The sequence below is a fragment of the Octodon degus genome, unplaced genomic scaffold (genome assembly GCF_000260255.1).
Source record: "Octodon degus isolate 3935 unplaced genomic scaffold, OctDeg1.0 scaffold00074, whole genome shotgun sequence".
Lineage (NCBI taxonomy): Eukaryota > Metazoa > Chordata > Mammalia > Rodentia > Octodontidae > Octodon > Octodon degus.
Window position 1 is genome coordinate 8,716,208 of NW_004524650.1, and position 19,348 is coordinate 8,735,555.

The following is a 19,348-nucleotide window of genomic DNA, read 5'->3' on the forward strand; positions in this document are numbered from 1 at the left end:
GGTTCTGCAGTTCTTGAGAATATACCAAACTTAGCTTAGTCCCTTATTACTTGGCTATCATTATCTTTTTCTTACTGAAATATACAGTAAATTTCTTACTGAAATTTCCTCTAATTTAGGAGGGATACAAGACACCACCATCCTGGAGATACCTGAAATTGTTGGTAGTACAAAATCCTACACTACCTAATATTCTTTTCTTATTTTTTAATAGTAAGTCACTAAGAGATGAGCAGTGTAAACAGTGTAAATGCACTGGAAAAAGGAACAATTCATATTCGGGATATGAGTGAGCCAAATGGTATGAGAATTTTATCATTCAGAATAGTGTGAAAGGGGGCCTGGCCCTAGCTCAGTCCTTTAAGTGGCTGCTTCCACAAAGCTGTCAGCCTCAGGTTGCTGGAGTTCGAACCTCACAACTCTCCCGCTGGCCAAAAGTGCCCTGAAGGCACTCGAGGAACAACAACAAAAAAAAAACGCAGAATAGTGTGAAATTTAAAACTTATAACGTTTTGCTTATTTTTGGAAATTGCCATCTAATACTTTCAGCCTGCTGTTGACTGTAGGTTAACTGAACAATAGAAAACAAAACCATGGCCAAGGGGGGACGACTGGATACTCATTTCAAGTGAGCCAATGTTCAATGTCTGAACCCACTACCATGAACTTTTTCTCACTTTTGTTTACTATTTCTCATGAAGCAATCTCCTAAACTGAATGGGTACATTGCTTAGAGTTGGTAAAAAATTATTCTGCCATCTCAATTACTGTTAAACTCACAGGTTTTTTGTTTGTTAGATGGTTTTGTTTTTTTAAGACAGGATCATACTATGTAGTTCGGGCTGGCTTTGAGCTCACAACGTTACTATCTCAAGTGTCTTGAACTCTTAGGATTAACAGTGTGCACCACCATGCCTGGAAACAAGTTGGCTTTAATACATTTGTGTACGTGTGTGTGTACATGTGCACAAGTAGCGCCTGCCAGGAACTAAGCACATAATTGTATATTTTGGATATAGATTATTAGATTAGGCAAATATAGGCCATTTTCATTTCAAGTGAGGTAGGGAAAGACACATAAATGTCTGAATTATGAGAAAAAAATGACAGTTTTAATTTCTGAGGAAAAGTAGGCATTCTGAACATTATATGGTAAGATGCTAGGAAAAAGTTAAAGAAAGGAAATAAGTTAAAGTACCAATAACTATGTTTGAAGCATGAAAGATAGTTTGTTAAATGGTTTGGGGCACATATAAGGATATCATAGTGGCTTAAATTAAATGTGTATAGGAGTATTTTGAAAACAAAGTTAATAATTTTAAAAAATACTGATCTTGGTAGAATAGATTATTGTTTGTTTTGAGACAAAATCTCGCTGTGTAGCTCAAGCTAGCTTTGAACTCACTATGTAGCCCACGCTGGCCTCGAACTCTCAATGATACTTCTGTGTCAGTCTCCCAAGACTAGCACTATAGGCATGTACCACCATGCCCCCCTATAGATCACTATTGTAAGGCTAATGATGCAATGGGGATCTGGTGCAAAAAATATTAAAACAGGAGAAAATGAGTGGAAAGTAAAAAAAAAAAAAAAAAAAAAAGGCATAATTTTCCAGTTATCTTGGATAATGTAACCTCCAGCTAGGCAAGTTGACAGTTACTTGCAAAATAATGAACACTTTATTCTTTATTATGTTCAATTAAGACCACAGGTGAGGTCTTAATTGAAAACTACACATGATTGGATTGGCAGGCAAAGATGTCTGTCATTACAGATCCTGTCATCACCACTCTTCAACTGATGCTAGTTGAATTTATAGCATATATTCTTCATCAGATTAAGAATTAAAGCTTCCTAATTTTGAGGCAAATTTCTTTAGTTAATGGCTTCTCATTACATTTTAGTCAGTTAGTATAGACCTTTACTATATGCCCACAAGTAATATTATGTTTTGTTATTATAATACTCTTTCAGATATTAATTGTATGGGATTTTATTTAATTTCATTGAGTATTTGTATTTTTGTAGACAACATAGCCTAATTATCATGATTTTTGCTACCATTGTTATACAATCTTGCCATTTCATTCTCAATAAAAAATTTTCCCAAATTTAGCATCTATCAAAATATTGCAGATGTTTAAATATTTCCCAAGAGGTAAAACCTCTGCAATGACCATAAACTTTTTTTGCAAAACAAAAACTTTTTTAAAAACCTGGGTTTCTTTAAATTTATAAAACATTGTGCTAATTTTAATAAAGATTTGAGTTAGCAAAACTTTTAAGCTTTAGTATACAGTTTTGTGAGTTCAGTTGGATTCCAAGACATAGTATATTCTGAAAAAATTTAATATTCTTAAATAAGGGCTATTAGATAATCAAGATTCATAGATAGGACACATGTAGTTAAAATTCACGTAGTTATAGCTTATTCATTTACATTGTATATTACATTGCACTGTATTAATATATTATCCTATTGTTTATGGACAACTGAGTTGCTTCTAATTTCTTGCACAACAGGAAGTCAGAGTTGAAGTTCCAGCTTGGTGATTAAAGCTAACACAGTAAACAAACAGTATTTCCATTTGTAAATTTTCTGATTTTAAGTGTAAAATCTTTAATAACTATTGTTAAAATAGAACCATTTCCCCCAAAAGTGTGTAAAAAGTAACTTTCTACTGAAAACTAAACTTATTCTTAACTTACCTCAAAGAGCAAAGAGATTATTAGAAAAATGAATGTGTATGCATAATGATTTCAATTACCTGTCTTCTTCTCGAACCCACACTGGAGTTTTGGGAATTTGTGCTTCAAAATACTTAGACGCTTTATAACAAAAATTGCTGCAAAAAGACTGAGAACATATTAAAATTACTTTTTGTTATGAAACATAACCTATATAAAGAAGAGAATAAAACTCAGACAGTACTTGAAAGAACACAACAAAACCCCAGGAATAGAATATGGTCAGAAAAAAGGCACAGTACCTCTGAGGGCTTTTATGTATTCTTCTCTCACAGTATAGCCTTCCATATTCCCCAGAAGTAAGCACTATCACATTAATTTTTATTAATATACTACTAATAGTATATTAATTTATTATTATTTGATTAATCATTTCCTTGCTTTTCTTTAGCTTTATCACCTACAGTATACCTTTATAAAACAACATTCAGTTGTCTATATTTCAACCTTATTCTTTTCTTTTGTTCAAAATCTTGCTTTTAAAATTCATATATATCTTATTCATTTACTGTATATTACATTGCACTGTATTAGAATATTACACTACTGCCTATGGACAATTGAGTTGTTTCTAATTTCTTGCTACCACTTCAGTGCTAATTATGGAGTTGATGATTTCTTATAATTTAGTAAAATATACATAATATGAAATATGCCACCTCAACCATTTTTAATTATACAGTTCAATAACAGAAAGTTCATTCTACTGCATCAATACCAGCATTCATCTTTAGAAGTCTGTGCACCTTACAAAACTGAATACTATGCCCATTAAACAATAACTCCACATTTCACATTCATTGGCAAGCACCATTCTTCTTCTTGTCTATGTATCTGGTTACAGTAGGTACCTCATGTAAGTGTAATCAAATAATATTTGTCCTTCTGCCCTGGCTTACTTCATTTAGTATAAATGTCTTCTAGATTCATTCATATTGCAATATCTCAGACTTTCTTTCCTTTTAAGACTGAATATTTCTTTTTCTCTTTTTTTTCTGTACTGGGGATCAAACTCAGGACCTTGTACTTGCCAAGCAGGTGATTATGTCCCTGAGCTGTCTCTCAGAGCCAAGATTGAATATTTCAATGTATGCATACACCACATTGGCTAATACAGCTGTGAACATTCTTACAAAATACATACTATACTCGTGTACACAGGTAAGAACTTAAGAGTTTCTTTAGGGTACAAAGAAATGGAGAGGCTTGGCATAAATTATATGCCACGTGGCTAGGGAAACCATTTGCCTACTACGCTTAAGGGCCTGGGTTCAATCTCTAGCACCACCAAAAAAACCAAAAAAAAAATAAAAAAAAAACACCCTAGAGTACTTAATATTGTCATATTAGTCATATGAATTGATTACATAAACGTTTCCTATTGGTTTATTATATACTCACAATATAAATCTGTGGTAAATTATAAGTAGAAATTTAACTTCCTATCCCTGGCTCATCTTTCCATTTTTTTGGAAAGTTCTAATAAACGAGTTTTAAATTTTATTTATTTATTTTTTTAATTTTAATTTTTTGGTGAAACTGGGGATTGAACTCAGGCCCTTACATTTGCCAGGGACGCGCTTATTCCAATGAGCCATCTCCCGGCCTAGAGCTTTAAATTTTAATGTAGAAAGTTTATTGACTTTTCCTCCATGGTTTATAGTTTTCTATCTTAAGAAATCCTTCTCTAAGTTTATATTCTTTCATTTTACTTTCTAAAAAGGTCTGCCTTTTACATTTACTTAATCTTCCTGCTTTAAACATAGACTGGGGTGAAGTCATTTTCATTTTTTCCATCCGGATAATAATTGTGTCAGGATTACTAAAAAGCCCTTCTTTTCCCCACTGACCATATAACATTTCCACTATCACGTACTAAATGTATCCACATATATGGTGAGTCTGTTATTGGATCTTGTGCTATGATTTACTTGCCTAGATTTGTGCCAATGTGCAATTTAAAGTTTTAAATATTCAAGTCTTAGTTAAAGCTTATGCAAGGAATTATTTTTAGTACTACTTTAAGTACTTAAAATAACAAATTTTTAACTCAATTGTTTTTTAACAGTAAGTTTTATTTTTTATGTATTTGGTACAGAGTCTACAAGGTCTACAGGGTCTCACTACATATATCGGACTCATAGTGATTCTCCTGTTTTCAGCCTCCCAAGTGCTGGGATTACAGGCATGTGCCACCAAGCTCAGTCTCAATCGCTGTTTTAGTGCCCTCCCCCGTCTCCCAGGGGTGGGGCGGTGCCAGCACAGCAGGCTGGAGATCAAACCTCAGGCCTCTGTGCTCTGCCTAAGCTGAGCTATCTGGCTGGCCCAGGAAGTTTTATATTTTTTAATTGAATTTAGTATCATATTAAAAATTAACTGCCACATTGAAAAGAGCCTTTGAATTTACCTTTCTTTCAGTAATATCATAGACTTTATTGGTTTTGGTAGAAATCTTGTATTTCTGTTTTGGTACCTAAAGAAAAGAAAGATTAGCTTATGTTATGATTTGGGACTATATGTCCCCCCAAAGCCTCATGCAGTCATGGGGTGAGCTTCTAGAGTTTGTAATTCATTCATAATCCAATGCTGTGATTATGGATGTGAGTGCCACACCTGCCCTCGGGAAGGAATGAGGTTTGTTCTCTGATGCTCCTCCTTTACTCTTTCTGTTTTCCACCACTATGAACTGCTACCCTCTGCCATGTGTCACTCTGTCTTGGAGCCAGCTGATTACAGACTGAAGCCTCCACAAACTGAGCTACATAAATAAACTTTGCCTTCTTTAATTTTGGGTGTTGGGTATTCTGTCCCAGCAATAAGAGAGAAGTAACTGAGACAGCTTACAAAAGAATCTGAGTAATAAATGTGAATTCAGATTACAAGATTAAGTCATCTACATGACACATTTTTGGCCACCTCATGTCATTAATGACATATTTCATTTACTGTTCCTTCTACAAAGTACTATGACAAATTTTTAAAAGCTTACATTTATTTAAAGTAGTACTTACGATACCCAGCTTCTTCTGACATAAAGGATAACCACAGAAGTTGATAATTGAACGTTCAACCACAACATCACTGTAATGAGCAGGTGTGATGAACTTCCCCTATAATGAAATTAGATGGGCATTTACTCAGATTAATGGAAAAAGTCAATTTTCATCAATCTCATCTGAAAATAAAGGGATAATGATAGTACCTACTTTGCTAAGCCTGGGTGCTCACGCCTGTGACCTCAGCACTCAGGAAGCTGAAGCAGGAGGACTACTTCAAGCTCAAGGCCACCCTAAACAGTGAGTTAAGACCAGTCTAAACTATATAGTGAGCCTACCCTCCCTCCCTCCCTCTTTCTCTCTTCCCCCCTTCAAAAAGAAAAAGAATGCCTACCTCATAAGTCTGAGGTTAAAATTAGAGAAAATAAAGGAAAAGTATTTAAAGACATGTTTGTCATATAGTATTATTTATTTATTTATTTATTGTATTTTAGGGAAGCGTCTATGGGGTTTTCAGGGTCTCACTACTAGATAGGACTCATAGGAATCTGCCTGTTTACAGCCTCCCAAGTGCTGGGATTACAGGTGTATGCCACCACACCCAGTCTCAATTGCTGTCTCAGCGTGCCCCAGAGGCGGGGCTGGCACGACAGGCTTGGGAATTGAACAGCAGGCCCCTGTGCCTGCTTGCAGGCACTTTAATCCACTGAACTATTTGGCTGGCCCTAGTAAACATAAAATTGATAATTATTATTAAAAACTATCCTAGCAGATTAGGCATCTCCATATATTGCACAACTGAAATAAATCTGAAGCAGGAGAAAGTAGTGTTAGAACTACACCAAAACTAAATGATAATATCTTTTACTCTGAAATGAGTACTATCTCAAAAACTCATCTAAACCACATAAAATATTTTTTTATTTTTATTGAGAAACAAATAGCAATGAGATAGTTTCAAAACCGATTAACAGGACAGTTTCAATAATTAATACATTACATATTACTGTCTTCATAATGGTTATATTCATAGTACAAGATGCAGACATGTTACCCTTTCCAAATACTCTTGGTACAAAACTTTCTTCTCATTGAACTAAGAGAAAGTAGCTGTATATCTATTCTAACTATTTTGTATATACAGATACAAAATGGTCCTTCATTGGATGGGACACACAAAATATTAAATTGTGATTTTATCTATTTTTGAAGCATAATTTTTCAAAAAAGAAAGCATATTAAAGATGGCATTATGACTCCTGAACAAAATTTCATGCGAAATTCTTTTTACTTTTTAAAGAAGTGTAGAGAGTAAGAAGTAGGTAATAAAGTAATACTAAATATTTTCTTTTGAACAACTTCATGTTTAAAAAATCTCAATTCTTGTTTCATAACTTTGAAATCTTTTTGAACAAGATAGTTTTCTGTTTTTAGTGAAAAATGTTTTTGTTTCAAATGAAACATTTCTGGTTTGTCTGTTTTTAAAAGTGTCATCATGTATAGAGACTCACATGCAGTTATCTCTATCTTCTTAAAGACATTGATAGTTCATATTCTTCTTGTTTAGAAAAATCTCTGAGGGCAATACTTTCCAGGTCCCCTTCTGTCTCTCTCAGGCAAAGCTTTCCTTTTTCCAATAAATCTTTCCTTGGAAGGAAAACATTCTCTCTGGCTTTCACAGAGAGCAAATTAGTCCAGCAATGGCTGTGACTCCTCCACATGGCTGACACTGACAAAGGATCTGCAAACTGCAGTACAGGGTTACAGAATAAATCCTGAGGGTACTTGACTGACCTTATGAGATACAAAAGTTACATTTCTTGTTATATAGGTCTTGCTTTATCTTGGTCTTAACCATCCAGCAGAAAAGTATAAAAATGAGGAATATAAAGTAAAGCCATACTAATATGCTGAGCTGTGAAAGGCTCAAGTCAACAACTTCTGGGGATAACTCACTTCTATTGTGGACTGCTGAGCTGTGTTGGATTGTTTTGTTGAATTTACGCACCTATAGTGTTTAAACGCCAATGGAATACCCATTTCTGACAGGACTAAACAAAAAAGGGGATACAAAGGAAGGACCATTTTGTATCTGTACAAACAGAATAGTTAGGATAGATATACAGCTACTTTCGCTAAATTCAATGAGAAGAAAGATTTGTACTAACAGTGTTTGGACAGGATATCCTGTCTGCATCTTGTACTATGGATAACCACTAAGAAAATTACAATGTACAATGTACTAACTACTGAAACTGTCCTATTCATCAGTTTTGAAACTGTCTCATTGCTACTTGTTTCTCAATAAAATAAAAGAAAATTAAAAAAAAAATAAGTCTTTCCTACTGTTAAAAAAAAATCTGAACTATACTTAGAATTATATTTGCAATAAAAGCTCTGAGTTTTAATTTTTTCTCTTAAGGATAATGAGAATATAAAATAAATTTTGTCATTCATTCAAAATTTTAATAAAGCTTTTTAAGAAAAGTTATAATTCTGAGTTGAGTCAAAGTATATTTCAGGGTTTTTAAAAAATCAAATTAATGAAAAACATTAAGAAAAATCTGTTACTTAAAATAGCACATTGAAAATATTAATAAAGCTTTTTAAGAAAAGTTATAATTCTGAGTTGAGTCAAAGTATATTTCAGGATTTTTAAAAATTCAAAATTAATGAAGCAACATTAAGAAAAATCTGTTACTTAAAATAGCACAAAACAAAATATTACAAAACTGACAAATGTAATCATAATTGCAAAGGGAGGGAAAGCTAGTGATATAGCACACTAAAAAACTACGAACAAGAAAACGTACATTTTCTTAAGATTTTAATGAAAAATTCATTTTAATTCACAACTGTATATTCTAATGAGGCACAATATAATGTTTTGATACATATATACGTTGTGGAATGAACAAATCGGGATATAGCGTACCCATCACTTCACATACTTATTTCCTTTATGTGACATTTAAAATTCATTCTTGTAGTTTTAACATATATGTTACTTTTAACTATAGTCATCTTGCTATATAATTGTTTTTTCTTTTATTAATGCATTTAAAGATATAATACAATAAAGGCTTATTTTAAAATACAGGATTTAAAGCCAGGTGTGGTGGCTCACACCTGTAATTCTCTGCACATGGGAGGCTAAGGCAGGAGGACTGCCAGGAGTTCAAAGCTAGCCTGTATTTCTGAGTTCAAGTCCAGCCTGAACCACATAGCAAGATGCCTATTTAAAAAAAAAAAAAAAAAAACTAACTAAAAAGCACAATTTATACAGTATGTACTGGCATCTAATGACTTAAAACAAATTTAAGATTTCAATAATACAAAGAAGTCTCACATTGCAGAGATTTAAAGATATTATATAAAACTAATTAACTTAGTAATACATACACATTCCACTAGGAAGTCTTCTGTAATGTTCTCTTCTAATAGTTGTTCGACAATATGTAGAGCTTTTCTCTCAAACTCAATCTTCTTTTTCACAGCTGCTTCAAGTTCTGCTTTTCTAAAATTTTAATAAAACATTAATGTACTTACCACACAAATTTATATCTCCAGCATTCCATGCTTTAAAATCTAGTAATAAGACTGGGTGTGGTGGTGCATACCTATAATCCCAGTCCTTCGGAGGTTGAAAACAGGAGGATCACTATGAGTCCAATCTGTGTAGTGAGACCCTGTAGACCCTGTACTAAATACATTATAAAATAAAATTTAAAATCTAACAATAACTTAACTCACTGTCTTGTCAGTTAAATTTATAGTTTTCAATGCTGTTACTGTTTATTTAATACTTGTCAAAAAAGTCAAAAGCTATTTATTACACTGTATACACTGAAGTTGGCCAGAAGGATTAATTCTAGGTGAAGTACAAGAAGCATTGACAAACTCTCATTGGAAAGAAATTCAGATAATATACGCTGCTACCTTATTTTTGACAAAGAAGCCAAACATGTTCACTGAAAAAAATATAGCCTCTTTTAATAAATGGTGCTGGGAAAACTGGCTTTCCACATGCTGAAGGAAATTTAAAATGGATCAAAGATCTAAATACCAAAATAAAAACACTAAGTCTGCTGGAAGAGAGAGTAGGAAGAATAAGTCATAGGTGTAGGCAAAGACTTCACGAAAAAAAAAACCCTGATTGTAACCTGTTCCATGTTATGTCTAAGATGTTTGATATTCAGACAGATAGTGAGGTTCAGTTCTACTGCCTATGTTGTAGGGTAATAATAATAAGTTTCTCTTTTGAAGGTTTAACAACCTAAGCTTGCAGACCAATAATTGGAGAAAAAGAAGGGCTGCAAGGACAGCCAACATTTTGGCCCTAGCCTTTCAAAGTCAGTGAAGACTCAGGACATAGAAGAACCTGTACTGTAACACCATGTAAGTCAGTTGTGTCCCAAATTTTCTGATCAAGGAAATTATGGGGCCACAAAGGAAAGTGATGATGTACAGTGTGCCTAAAGAGAGTCACATGGAGAGAGAACATTCTCTCAGGCTTTCACAGAGAGCAAATTGGTCAGGCAATGGCCATGACTCATCCACATGGCTAACACTGACAAAGGATCTACAAACTACCGTACAGGGTTTCAGGGTCAATCCTGAGGGGATTTGATTGACCTTGTCAGAAACAAGGTTGTTATGTAGGTCTTAAGCATCCAGCAGAAAAGTATAAAAATGAAGTATAAAAAGTATAGCCATATTAATATGCAGAGCTGTAAAGGGCTCAGGTCAACAACTTCTGACATTGCCAGTCCTACGGAAAACCCACTACTACTATAGACTACTGGACTATATTGGAATATTTAGCTGAATTCACGCACCTACAATATTTAAGTGACAATGGAATACTCATCTCTGACAAAACTAAACAAAAAAAGGGGTTACAAATGAACAACCATTTTGTATCTGTATATTCAAAATAGGATGGATATGCAGCTACTTTCTCGTAATTCAATGAATAGAAAGATTTTTTCTAATAGTGTTTGTGCACTTTGAATTCTTGCTCATGTCTATATCTTGTACAATGAATAATCACTAAGACAACAATATGCAATGTGTTAATTATTGAAACTGTCCTACTAATTGGTTTTGAAACTGTCTCATTGCTATTTGTTTCTCAATAATTTTTTTTTTTTTTTTGCTCCGAATGCCTTCAGGGCAGGTTTGGCTGGCTTGAGTTGTGGGGATCGAACCATAGCAACCTGAGCCTGACTGCCTTGTTGAAGCAGCCACTTAAAGAACTGAGGTAAGGGGCAGGCCCCCAATAAAATTATTTTTTAAAAAAACCCTGACTGTACAGGAAATAATGGAAAGAATCAATGACTAGGATCTCATCCTATTAAAAAGCTTTTGTATAGTGAAAGAATCACCAACAGAGTGAAGAGACTGCCCACAGAGTGGGGAATAATTTTAGCCAATCGTCCTTCAGACTAAGGATTTATATCTAAAACATAAAAAACTGCAAAAAAACAGACCCCCCCATTCAAAGACCCAATGCTAAAAAATGGGCATCTGAGATGAATACATACTTCTCAGATGAAGAAATACAAACAGCAAATAAATATATGAAAATATGTCAACATCACTGGTCATCTGAGAGATACAAATTAAAACAACACCAAGATTCAATCTCACTCCATAAAGAATGGTTATTATCAAGAAATCAATCAATAACAAATGCTGGAGGGGCTGTAGGAAAAAGGAGCCCTTCTACACTGCTGGAGATACTCTGGTTTCTCTTCACATAACATAAATCTTTTGCCTTTTTCACTGTGGGTGAGAGCATAGACTGGTATAACCACCATGGAAATCAGTGTGGAGATTCCTTAAAAAACTAGAGGTCCTTATTCCACCCAACTATTCCTTTTCTGTGTATCTTCTCAAAAGTAAAAACATACCACAGTGATATATGTGGACCCATGTTTATAGCTGGACAATTTGTAATAGCTAAATCCTGGAAACAACCCCAATGCCCATCAACTGAGGAATGGATAAAAAGTTATGGTCTTTTTATGCAATCAAGTATTACTCTGCCATAAAGGATAAACTTGAGACTTTTATAGGTAAATGGATAGAACTTAAGACCAAACTCGTAAGTGAAATAAAGGATAGATGTCACATGTATACACATGGCATTGTCTTCCTGGTGTGGGAAAGTAAGAGTAAACAGGATTAAAACGTTCAACAGATATTGTGAAATGGGAAAAAAGGAAAGGGGAAAAAGGAAGAAAGGAAAAACAGGAAAAAAGGATAAAATGTAAACAAAGCTTTGTAAATAGGGAAGGGAAGAGGGGATGAAGGGAGAAGAAGGGATTGGGAAAATAAGAGGAATAAAAGTATATCATATAAGTTCCCTACAATGAATATGGTCAGTATGTACATCTAAAATGTACCAATCAACTTAACAAAAAAAAGAAAATGAGGTGATAAATTTCTTCCTGTTTTATTTTATCAATCCCATATATGCATATAAAGAGCAGCTTTTCTTCCAATATGAAGCCAGAAATGAGAATGATTAGAAAGGAAAAAAAGATGAAGTAGAAATTAGTATTAATTCTCAAAGGTTCACTGATGGTACAGTTTGATAATACAATCATATTTATAAAAGCACATACTTATTTTTATTGTGAACTTGTTAAGGAACATCAACATGTGATTTAGGAAAATAAAAATCTTCCTAGGAGCATTTGTTCTTGTTATCAATGGCTTCTACTGGTCCACACACATTATGGAACACAAAAGCATACTATCCGACCAAACAATAGGTTAGGACAATGGTTCTCAATCTCAACTGTCCATTAGGATCACCTGAGAAATTTAAAAAGATACTATGTGTCTAAGGTTCCACTACAAGCTAATTAAATCAGAATCCCTGAGCATGGGGCCTACTTCTTGATATATATTTTTAAAGTGCTCAGAAAATCAATCTTACTGTTCAACAGGGTTGAGAATCACTGCTGTGGGACCAAGATATCAACCTTCTTAGTGACTTATTTGTTCCTTTCCTATGCTTGTTTCTACTCATCTACCAGAACTACTTTTGCTGGTCTCCTTGTCCTTGACTTTCCACTAATATCTGGGCCTAGAATGTCCTCGTCTTTTCTTCCTGCCTTAGACTACCAAGACTTTTAATTCTTGCTCAGAGCAGAATGCTTTCCAAAAACAATTTGGAGGTGTTTTCTTTTCTTTCTTTCTTTTTTTTTTTTTTTCCGGAACCAGGGATTGAATTCAGGCCCTTGTACTTGCCAGGCAAGCGCTTATTCTACTGATCTATCTCCCTGGCCAGTTTGGTGTTCTGATAGCTATTTCAACAATCTATCTTGTTAAACAAGGACATTAAGGCAAGAAGAATTTTAAGGCCAGGATGGTAGTTCTATAATCTTATCTGGTCAGGAGATTGAGGTAGGAAGCTTCCAAATTCAATCCCCAGTATTATCAGCAAGAACTTTACAACTAATACCTATTTTCCCACTAATTCATAAAAACCATCTTTATATCAAAGAAGTATGAAAGACAACACAGATTAATTTCTTTATATGGAATATTTAGCTTCACAAAAATTTATTTTCTTTTTCTCATTTTGTACCTGCCAATAAAAGCCTGTCAAGTAATAGGATTCATATACAATCTACATTAAGGAATTGCTGACTCAAAGCCATCAGCCATCTCAACCATCTGAACCACACCTTTTTACTGACAGACAACCTAAAGCTGCTGCCACCTATCACAAATGACAATAGCTGTGTAGGCAAGGGGAGCAGATCACAAACTTTTTTGGTCTCAAGACTCCTTAATACTCTTAGAATTACAGCCTTTGTTCATTTGAAGTAAATCTGTCAATTTACCACATTAGGATTAAAACAGCAAATTTTAAAACACTTAATAACCAACCCAATAGCTGTACACTATCTTTTTTTGTTTTCATTTATGTATTTGGTATAAGGTCTTACTATGTGTCTCAGACTCATAGCAAACCTCCTGTTTTCAGTCTTTTTTTTTTTGTCTTTTTGGACAGGGGCTCACTATGTAATTCAGGCTGGCCTTAAGCTTACTGTGTAGCCCAGGCTGGTCTCGAACTTGCAAGGATCCTCCTTTCTCAGCCTCAGTGCTTGCTGGGTTTACACATGTGTACCACCATGCCCAGCATATGCTTTATATATCTTTAAATGAAAAACTTTGTAAGAATGTGTAAGGAACAGTGTAAGGCAGGCCAGCTGAGATCACTAGGCTATGTAAAGGCAACATGGCATGGAATTTATTAGGACAGAAGGTGAAAAGGCTGTCTGCAGGGAACAGAGAACTGGACTTTTTTTTTTTTTTTTAAATAGGCTTAAAAGAAGGCGAGGGACATTAGGTGGGTAGGTCTTAGTAAACATCAGTGGTCAAAGGCCTCTGGATGTTTCGTGCCTCAGTGGACAAAGTCCTTGAGGAGTTCAGTGTCAATGCTTGGGCGTTTTAGATATCCAGGTGCTTGCAAGAATCCATGTTACATCTTAAGTCTTTTAAGACATCCTGTGCCATGGGCACCAGTGTTAAGCTGAGAATAGTGCCTCTCCTGGCGGACAGGTTGGGTATTGGGAGAGTTATGCTCAAATCAAGCTTTACAGAATAGATTTATATCTTTGCAAATCTCTTCAATGTCTGTCTTAATAGTAATCAGCTAGACTGAAAGTCCTGTGTTTCAGCTGAAATAAATTTATAGCCACTCCCTCTCAACTATTTAGCTGTCCTATGGATTGTTTCATCATCCTGGGTGATCTAAACGTTTTAAGCTGGGGCTTGACCTCAGTGGAAAGCACTTGTCTAGCATACATAGGATCATGGGTTCAATCATCAATACTACACAAAATCAAAAACAAACCAAAAAACATCTGGTTTGGCCAATGTGGTGTAGCAGCCCTGTATTTCAGCACTCAGGAGGCTGAGAGAGGAGGATCACTCCAAGAGTTCAAGGCCAGCCTGGACTACATAGTGAGTTCAAGGTAACACCAAACTACATGGCAAGACCCTGTGTCAAAAAACAAAATAGGGGTAGGGAGATAGCTCAGTGGTCTAAACAATTGCCTGGCAAGCACAAGGACCTGGGTTTCATTCCCCAGTACTGCATGTAGTGCAGTCCTCCTCACTGCGTTTGCATGAGCAGGTGCCTAAAGAACTGAGCTAACCAGCAGGCCCCCTATACCTTTTCTTTTCTCAGGGTCTGCATACACACTATCACCTGTAGCTGGAGGTCTTACATCCCTGCTTATTGCCTGGTAACACCTAGTCTTCAGGTCTTAGCTTATTACTTACTCAGAGAAGTCTTCCCCTGAAAACCCACAGCCAACTTCCATCTAAATTAGGCATATGTTATTAATTCCTCCTAACATCATGGTCTTTTCCCTATAGCACTTATTATGAATGTAATTATGCATTTATTTGCATCTGATATTTCTCTGTTCCACCAGACAAGAACTACGTCAGATTTGATCAACACCATAGTATCACCAAGTCTGGAATATTATTTATAATCAGTAAATAATTGTTATCACTTGTGTCTAAGTGTGCCTGCAAAATTTATGGAGGGGGATGCTCAGAGGTGGCTGAATCTAGAGAGTGACTAAGGGTGTGATTGCTGCACCCACCCTAAGGTGGATAGCTTGCATGCAATATAAGACACAAGAAGTCTTGACTGTCTTTCCTGTTGCTTTTGTTGTCTTCTAAAGCCATGAATCATTGCTCATTTGCCATGTGCCACCCTGCCTTGGAGCCTGTGGATTATGTTTTGAAACCTTTACAAACTGTGAGTTAAATAAATCTCTCATTCTTTAACTTTGGGTTTTGGGTATTTTGTATTATCAATGAGAAAAGTAGCTAAAACAGTAATTTTTTTAAAAAAATGAATTAAGACCAAAGCCAATAAAAAATTGAATCTTCAATAAAAAGTGATGTCACACATACACATATATCTCAATCTCCTTTAAAGACTACTATTATAGAAACCATTTGTGATATGAGATAATATCTTGCCTGTTGAGGAGCCAAAGAACAGTAGAGAACAGCTGTCTTCCTTTTTTTACTTATTTTATCTTATTTTTGGCGAAACTGGGGATTGAACTCAGGCCCTTGGAGTTAGCCAGGGAAACGCTTATTCTACTGAGCTATCTCCCCAGCCCCTTGTCTTCCTTTTTTTAAATGAAAGCCTGGACTTGTTGTAACAAAGAAAAGGTTTCTTGGAACACTAAAGAGAGAAACTTGGACAGTGAATCTGACGTATACAGCAGATACGCATAAAAAGTGTATCTGAAAAGTTGGCAAAGGAATATCTAGTTTATTCAGGTGTGTTCCCACAGATACCTTTCGACAGCTACACCTTCACCAGCAGTCCCCAGTTTTGGTTTTCTTAGACTCATAATTTTCTCTAAAAGAGCGACTCAGAACTATTCTTAAAAAGGATTCAATCACTAACATGAGTTAAAAGATAAGTGGATGCAGTTTTGCAAGTAGTTTGCATACCTTTTAGAAGCATCTTCTGGTCTCAAAGCACTTGTTTTAGTACCTACAATTGAAAAAAAAAAAAGTCAGCCTGGGCATGGTGGCCCAAGCCTGTAATCTCAGCACTCAGGATGCTGGGGCAGGAAGAGGCAAACTGAGGCACCACGTTGCATCTTACATAGTTCCCCCTAGCCTTAACTACCCAGGAAGACCTCTCAAAAATACCTTTTAAAAAAGGTCAAACTTACCCAAACCCATTTGGTACAGGATTCATTCCTGCCTAAATAACAAACTGTCTTTTGTTATATACTTTTCAATTCTGTGCGTAAATCAAAATGAAATAGGAACACCTGGTTTTGGTAAATTGATTATTCCCAATTTTTCCTTGGTTACAAATGATAGCATTAGGGCTCGAATTTTTATCGCAGTTTAAGCGCTCCTCAAAAGAAGTCGCGATCTGCGTACTTTTACAGGAAGTCTCTTCAAGTCTCCCAAATGTTCGCTCCCTGGGTTAGGGCGGAGTCCGGCACCCCCAGAACTGGGCACCGAAGCAGCCCGGAGTGGGGCTCTCGGAGCTTACAGGCCGGAGGCACAGGGCCCGCCAGGCGTCGGCGTTGGGCCGGGAAGTCTTGCCCAGAAGCGCCCGGCTCCCCGCCCCGGGGGCGCCTCCTGTGGGACGGCGCGCTCCTCCGTGTGGAGGTCGGTCGGGGCCCAGTTCACAGGATCCAAACGTAGCGGGAGATCCCATGTTCATACCTGTAGCCCTCCGAGACGCACCAGCAGCGCGGGGCCTGAGGCCCGCTGGACGCTGCACAGCGCTGTCAGCCATCAAAAGCGTCGTCAGAGGCAGTGGTGGGGCGGGCGCGAGCGCAGGGGGTGGGTCAGGCGCGCAGGGGGCGGGGCGCGCGCAGGGGGTGGGTCTGGCGCGCAGGGGGCGGGGCGCGCGCAGGGGGCGGGGCGGCCAGTTCGCCCTGGTGCTGGAGACCTTTGAGGGCCGCGAGGTCTGGCGGGTAAGCAGACGTCAGGAGGTCCGGGCGTCTCTGCTCGCGGTGGTCGGTCAGCCGCGGGGGACGCGGCGCTGAGGTTCGCTAGGCCCCTTGCGAGGCGGTGCGGCCCGGTCGCCTTGGAGCCGGAAACCGGAGAAATGGCTTCCTCTGCGCTGCTCACGAGTGCGCTGGGAGTTTGAATCGCTTGCGAGCGTGAGGAACTGCGCGACGCCTCTATCTCCTCCAAGAAACGAAGGTTGGCGGGCCCAATCGGGGACCGCCTGAGGACAGCGATTGCCGGGCTCTGGTAAAGCGGGATTTTGCTTACTGGATTGATAGCGCCACAGAGAAGTCGGGTGGAGGACATCTGAATCTTCATCCCCTTTGGGTGATGTAATTGGGTTGGATTCCAATTTTTGTCAAGTGGAACATTAAAAATTTCCCCAGTGATCAGCGTTTCAATTTTAGACCCACCTTTTGGAGGAAGTGTTTAGAAAAACACTTCTTTTTAAAGCCATTTAGTCCTTTGCCTCCCGAGAGAGTACTCTCGATGGTTGTTATTTCTGGTAACTTTCAAAACTACTGTATGTTCTTTAAAATATGCAGTAGGAAAAAAGGTGCATGGAGTCAATAATTACATTCAATTAAAATTTCACATTTTATTTACCTATTTTTAACAATCTTTTATTTATTCATATGGTACAGGATCTCACTATGCAGTTCAGACTCGTAGTGACCCTCCTGTCTCAGCCTCCCCAGCGCTAGGATTACAGGCAGGCGCCACCTCGGCCTGCTCAGCGCAGGGCTGCAGGGCTGCATGGCATGTGGTGCTGGGGATCGAACCTGGCTCTTGCACTTGTCAGGCAGGCGCTTAGACTGCTGAGCTATCACTCCAGCCCCCACATTTTCTTTATTGTGTTTTTTCATAATCAATATGAAACATGTTATGTACTGACACAATTTAATTGTATTTGTATATATAGTATTTCAGAATCAAAACTAGAAAAAATAATTAGAAATGGCTGTGGAGGAGCTCCAGTCCATAATAAAGAAATGTGTAAGTAGAGTGGGTATGTTTGCGTCTGTCTGTGTTTTTTTGGTTATGTTTTGTTGGCAAAGTTAAATACCCGTCAAACTATTAACAGGAGGTTAATTTTAGTTACTATTGTGGTCACTCTTATTTATCTTCAGTCCCTATTTTTGTTTTTGAGACAGGATCTTGCTATGTGGTTCAGGTTGGCCTTGACCTCACTATGTAGCAAAGTCTAACCTCGAACTTGGAGACTCTCCTGCCTCAGGTCCACTTGCCTCAGCTTCTGGAGTGCTGGGATTACAGGTGTGAGCCACCAAAGAAACTGGCTTAATTGCCATTAAAATTAAAAGGGTTATGACTGGTGTGGTAGGCCAGCCTGTAATCCCAGCACTGGGGAGGTGGAGGCAAGAGGATACCTGGATTTCAGCGCCAGCCTGCACTACACAGTGAGACCCTGTCTCAACCAAATGATAATACTTTTAATGCTGATCTTTTTAATGGATCTCTTTAATACAACGATTTCAAGGTTATTGGTTAAGGAACCTGTTAGGGTAATCCTAATTTTCATACATGTATTTATGTGTAAGTTACCTAGAATTTAAAGATTTTTAAAAATTAAGTTGCCATAATGAGTTTTTGTTTGTGTTTGTGCTTTTATGTGTATGTTTACCAGCAAATCTTAGAAGAGGATGACTTTAAAGAAGAAGATTTTGGCCTATTTCAGTTAGCAGGCCAAAAATGCATAGAAGAAGGGCACATAGACCAGTTATTAGAAATTACTGAAAATGAAAAGAATAAGGTAAGTACAGTTTTTGTGTTTAGTTTTCAGTCTTTACTTGGGAAGAGAATAATCACATGTTGCTATTATTCATCTTTTCACTTACCCATCAAACATTTAAGAATCTACTTAAATTTCTACAGTAGAAAACAAAAAGCAATTAGTAATATTCATGTATGTTCAAGTACATACAGTCTTGTGTGAGAGATAAACATGCAAGCAACCAGCACTCAGAAGGCAGAGTAAATAAGTGCTATAGGGGCTGGAGATATAACTCAGAGGCATAAACACCTACCTGGCAAGTACAAGGACCCAA

At 37.0% G+C, this 19,348-nt stretch overlaps 2 protein-coding genes across 3 annotated transcripts in view; one reads left to right on the forward strand and one right to left on the reverse strand.

Moving 5' to 3' along the window:
* Rpap2 (RNA polymerase II associated protein 2) overlaps positions 1 to 17,080 on the reverse strand; it is a 133,351-nt gene extending 116,271 nt beyond the window's left edge. The window contains exons 1-6 of the mRNA XM_023720297.1: positions 16,992 to 17,080; positions 16,257 to 16,299; positions 9,147 to 9,261; positions 5,760 to 5,858; positions 5,156 to 5,221; positions 2,769 to 2,857 (exon numbers count right to left, since the gene is read on the reverse strand). Coding sequence (XP_023576065.1) covers positions 2,769 to 2,857; positions 5,156 to 5,221; positions 5,760 to 5,858; positions 9,147 to 9,261; positions 16,257 to 16,299; positions 16,992 to 17,064 — 485 coding nt within the window. The 5' untranslated portion in view covers positions 17,065 to 17,080. The remainder of the gene's footprint in view (positions 1 to 2,768; positions 2,858 to 5,155; positions 5,222 to 5,759; positions 5,859 to 9,146; positions 9,262 to 16,256; positions 16,300 to 16,991) is intronic.
* A 120-nt stretch (positions 17,081 to 17,200) lies between these two features.
* The window catches only part of Glmn (glomulin, FKBP associated protein), a 48,074-nt gene continuing 45,926 nt past the window's right edge, over positions 17,201 to 19,348 (forward strand). The window contains exons 1-3 of one of the 2 annotated variants that reach the window (XM_004635756.2): positions 17,201 to 17,528; positions 18,205 to 18,278; positions 18,928 to 19,053. In XM_004635756.2, coding sequence (XP_004635813.1) covers positions 18,240 to 18,278; positions 18,928 to 19,053 — 165 coding nt within the window. In that variant the 5' untranslated portion in view covers positions 17,201 to 17,528; positions 18,205 to 18,239. The remainder of the gene's footprint in view (positions 17,529 to 18,204; positions 18,279 to 18,927; positions 19,054 to 19,348) is intronic. The other variant, XM_023720338.1, reaches the window with a different exon arrangement.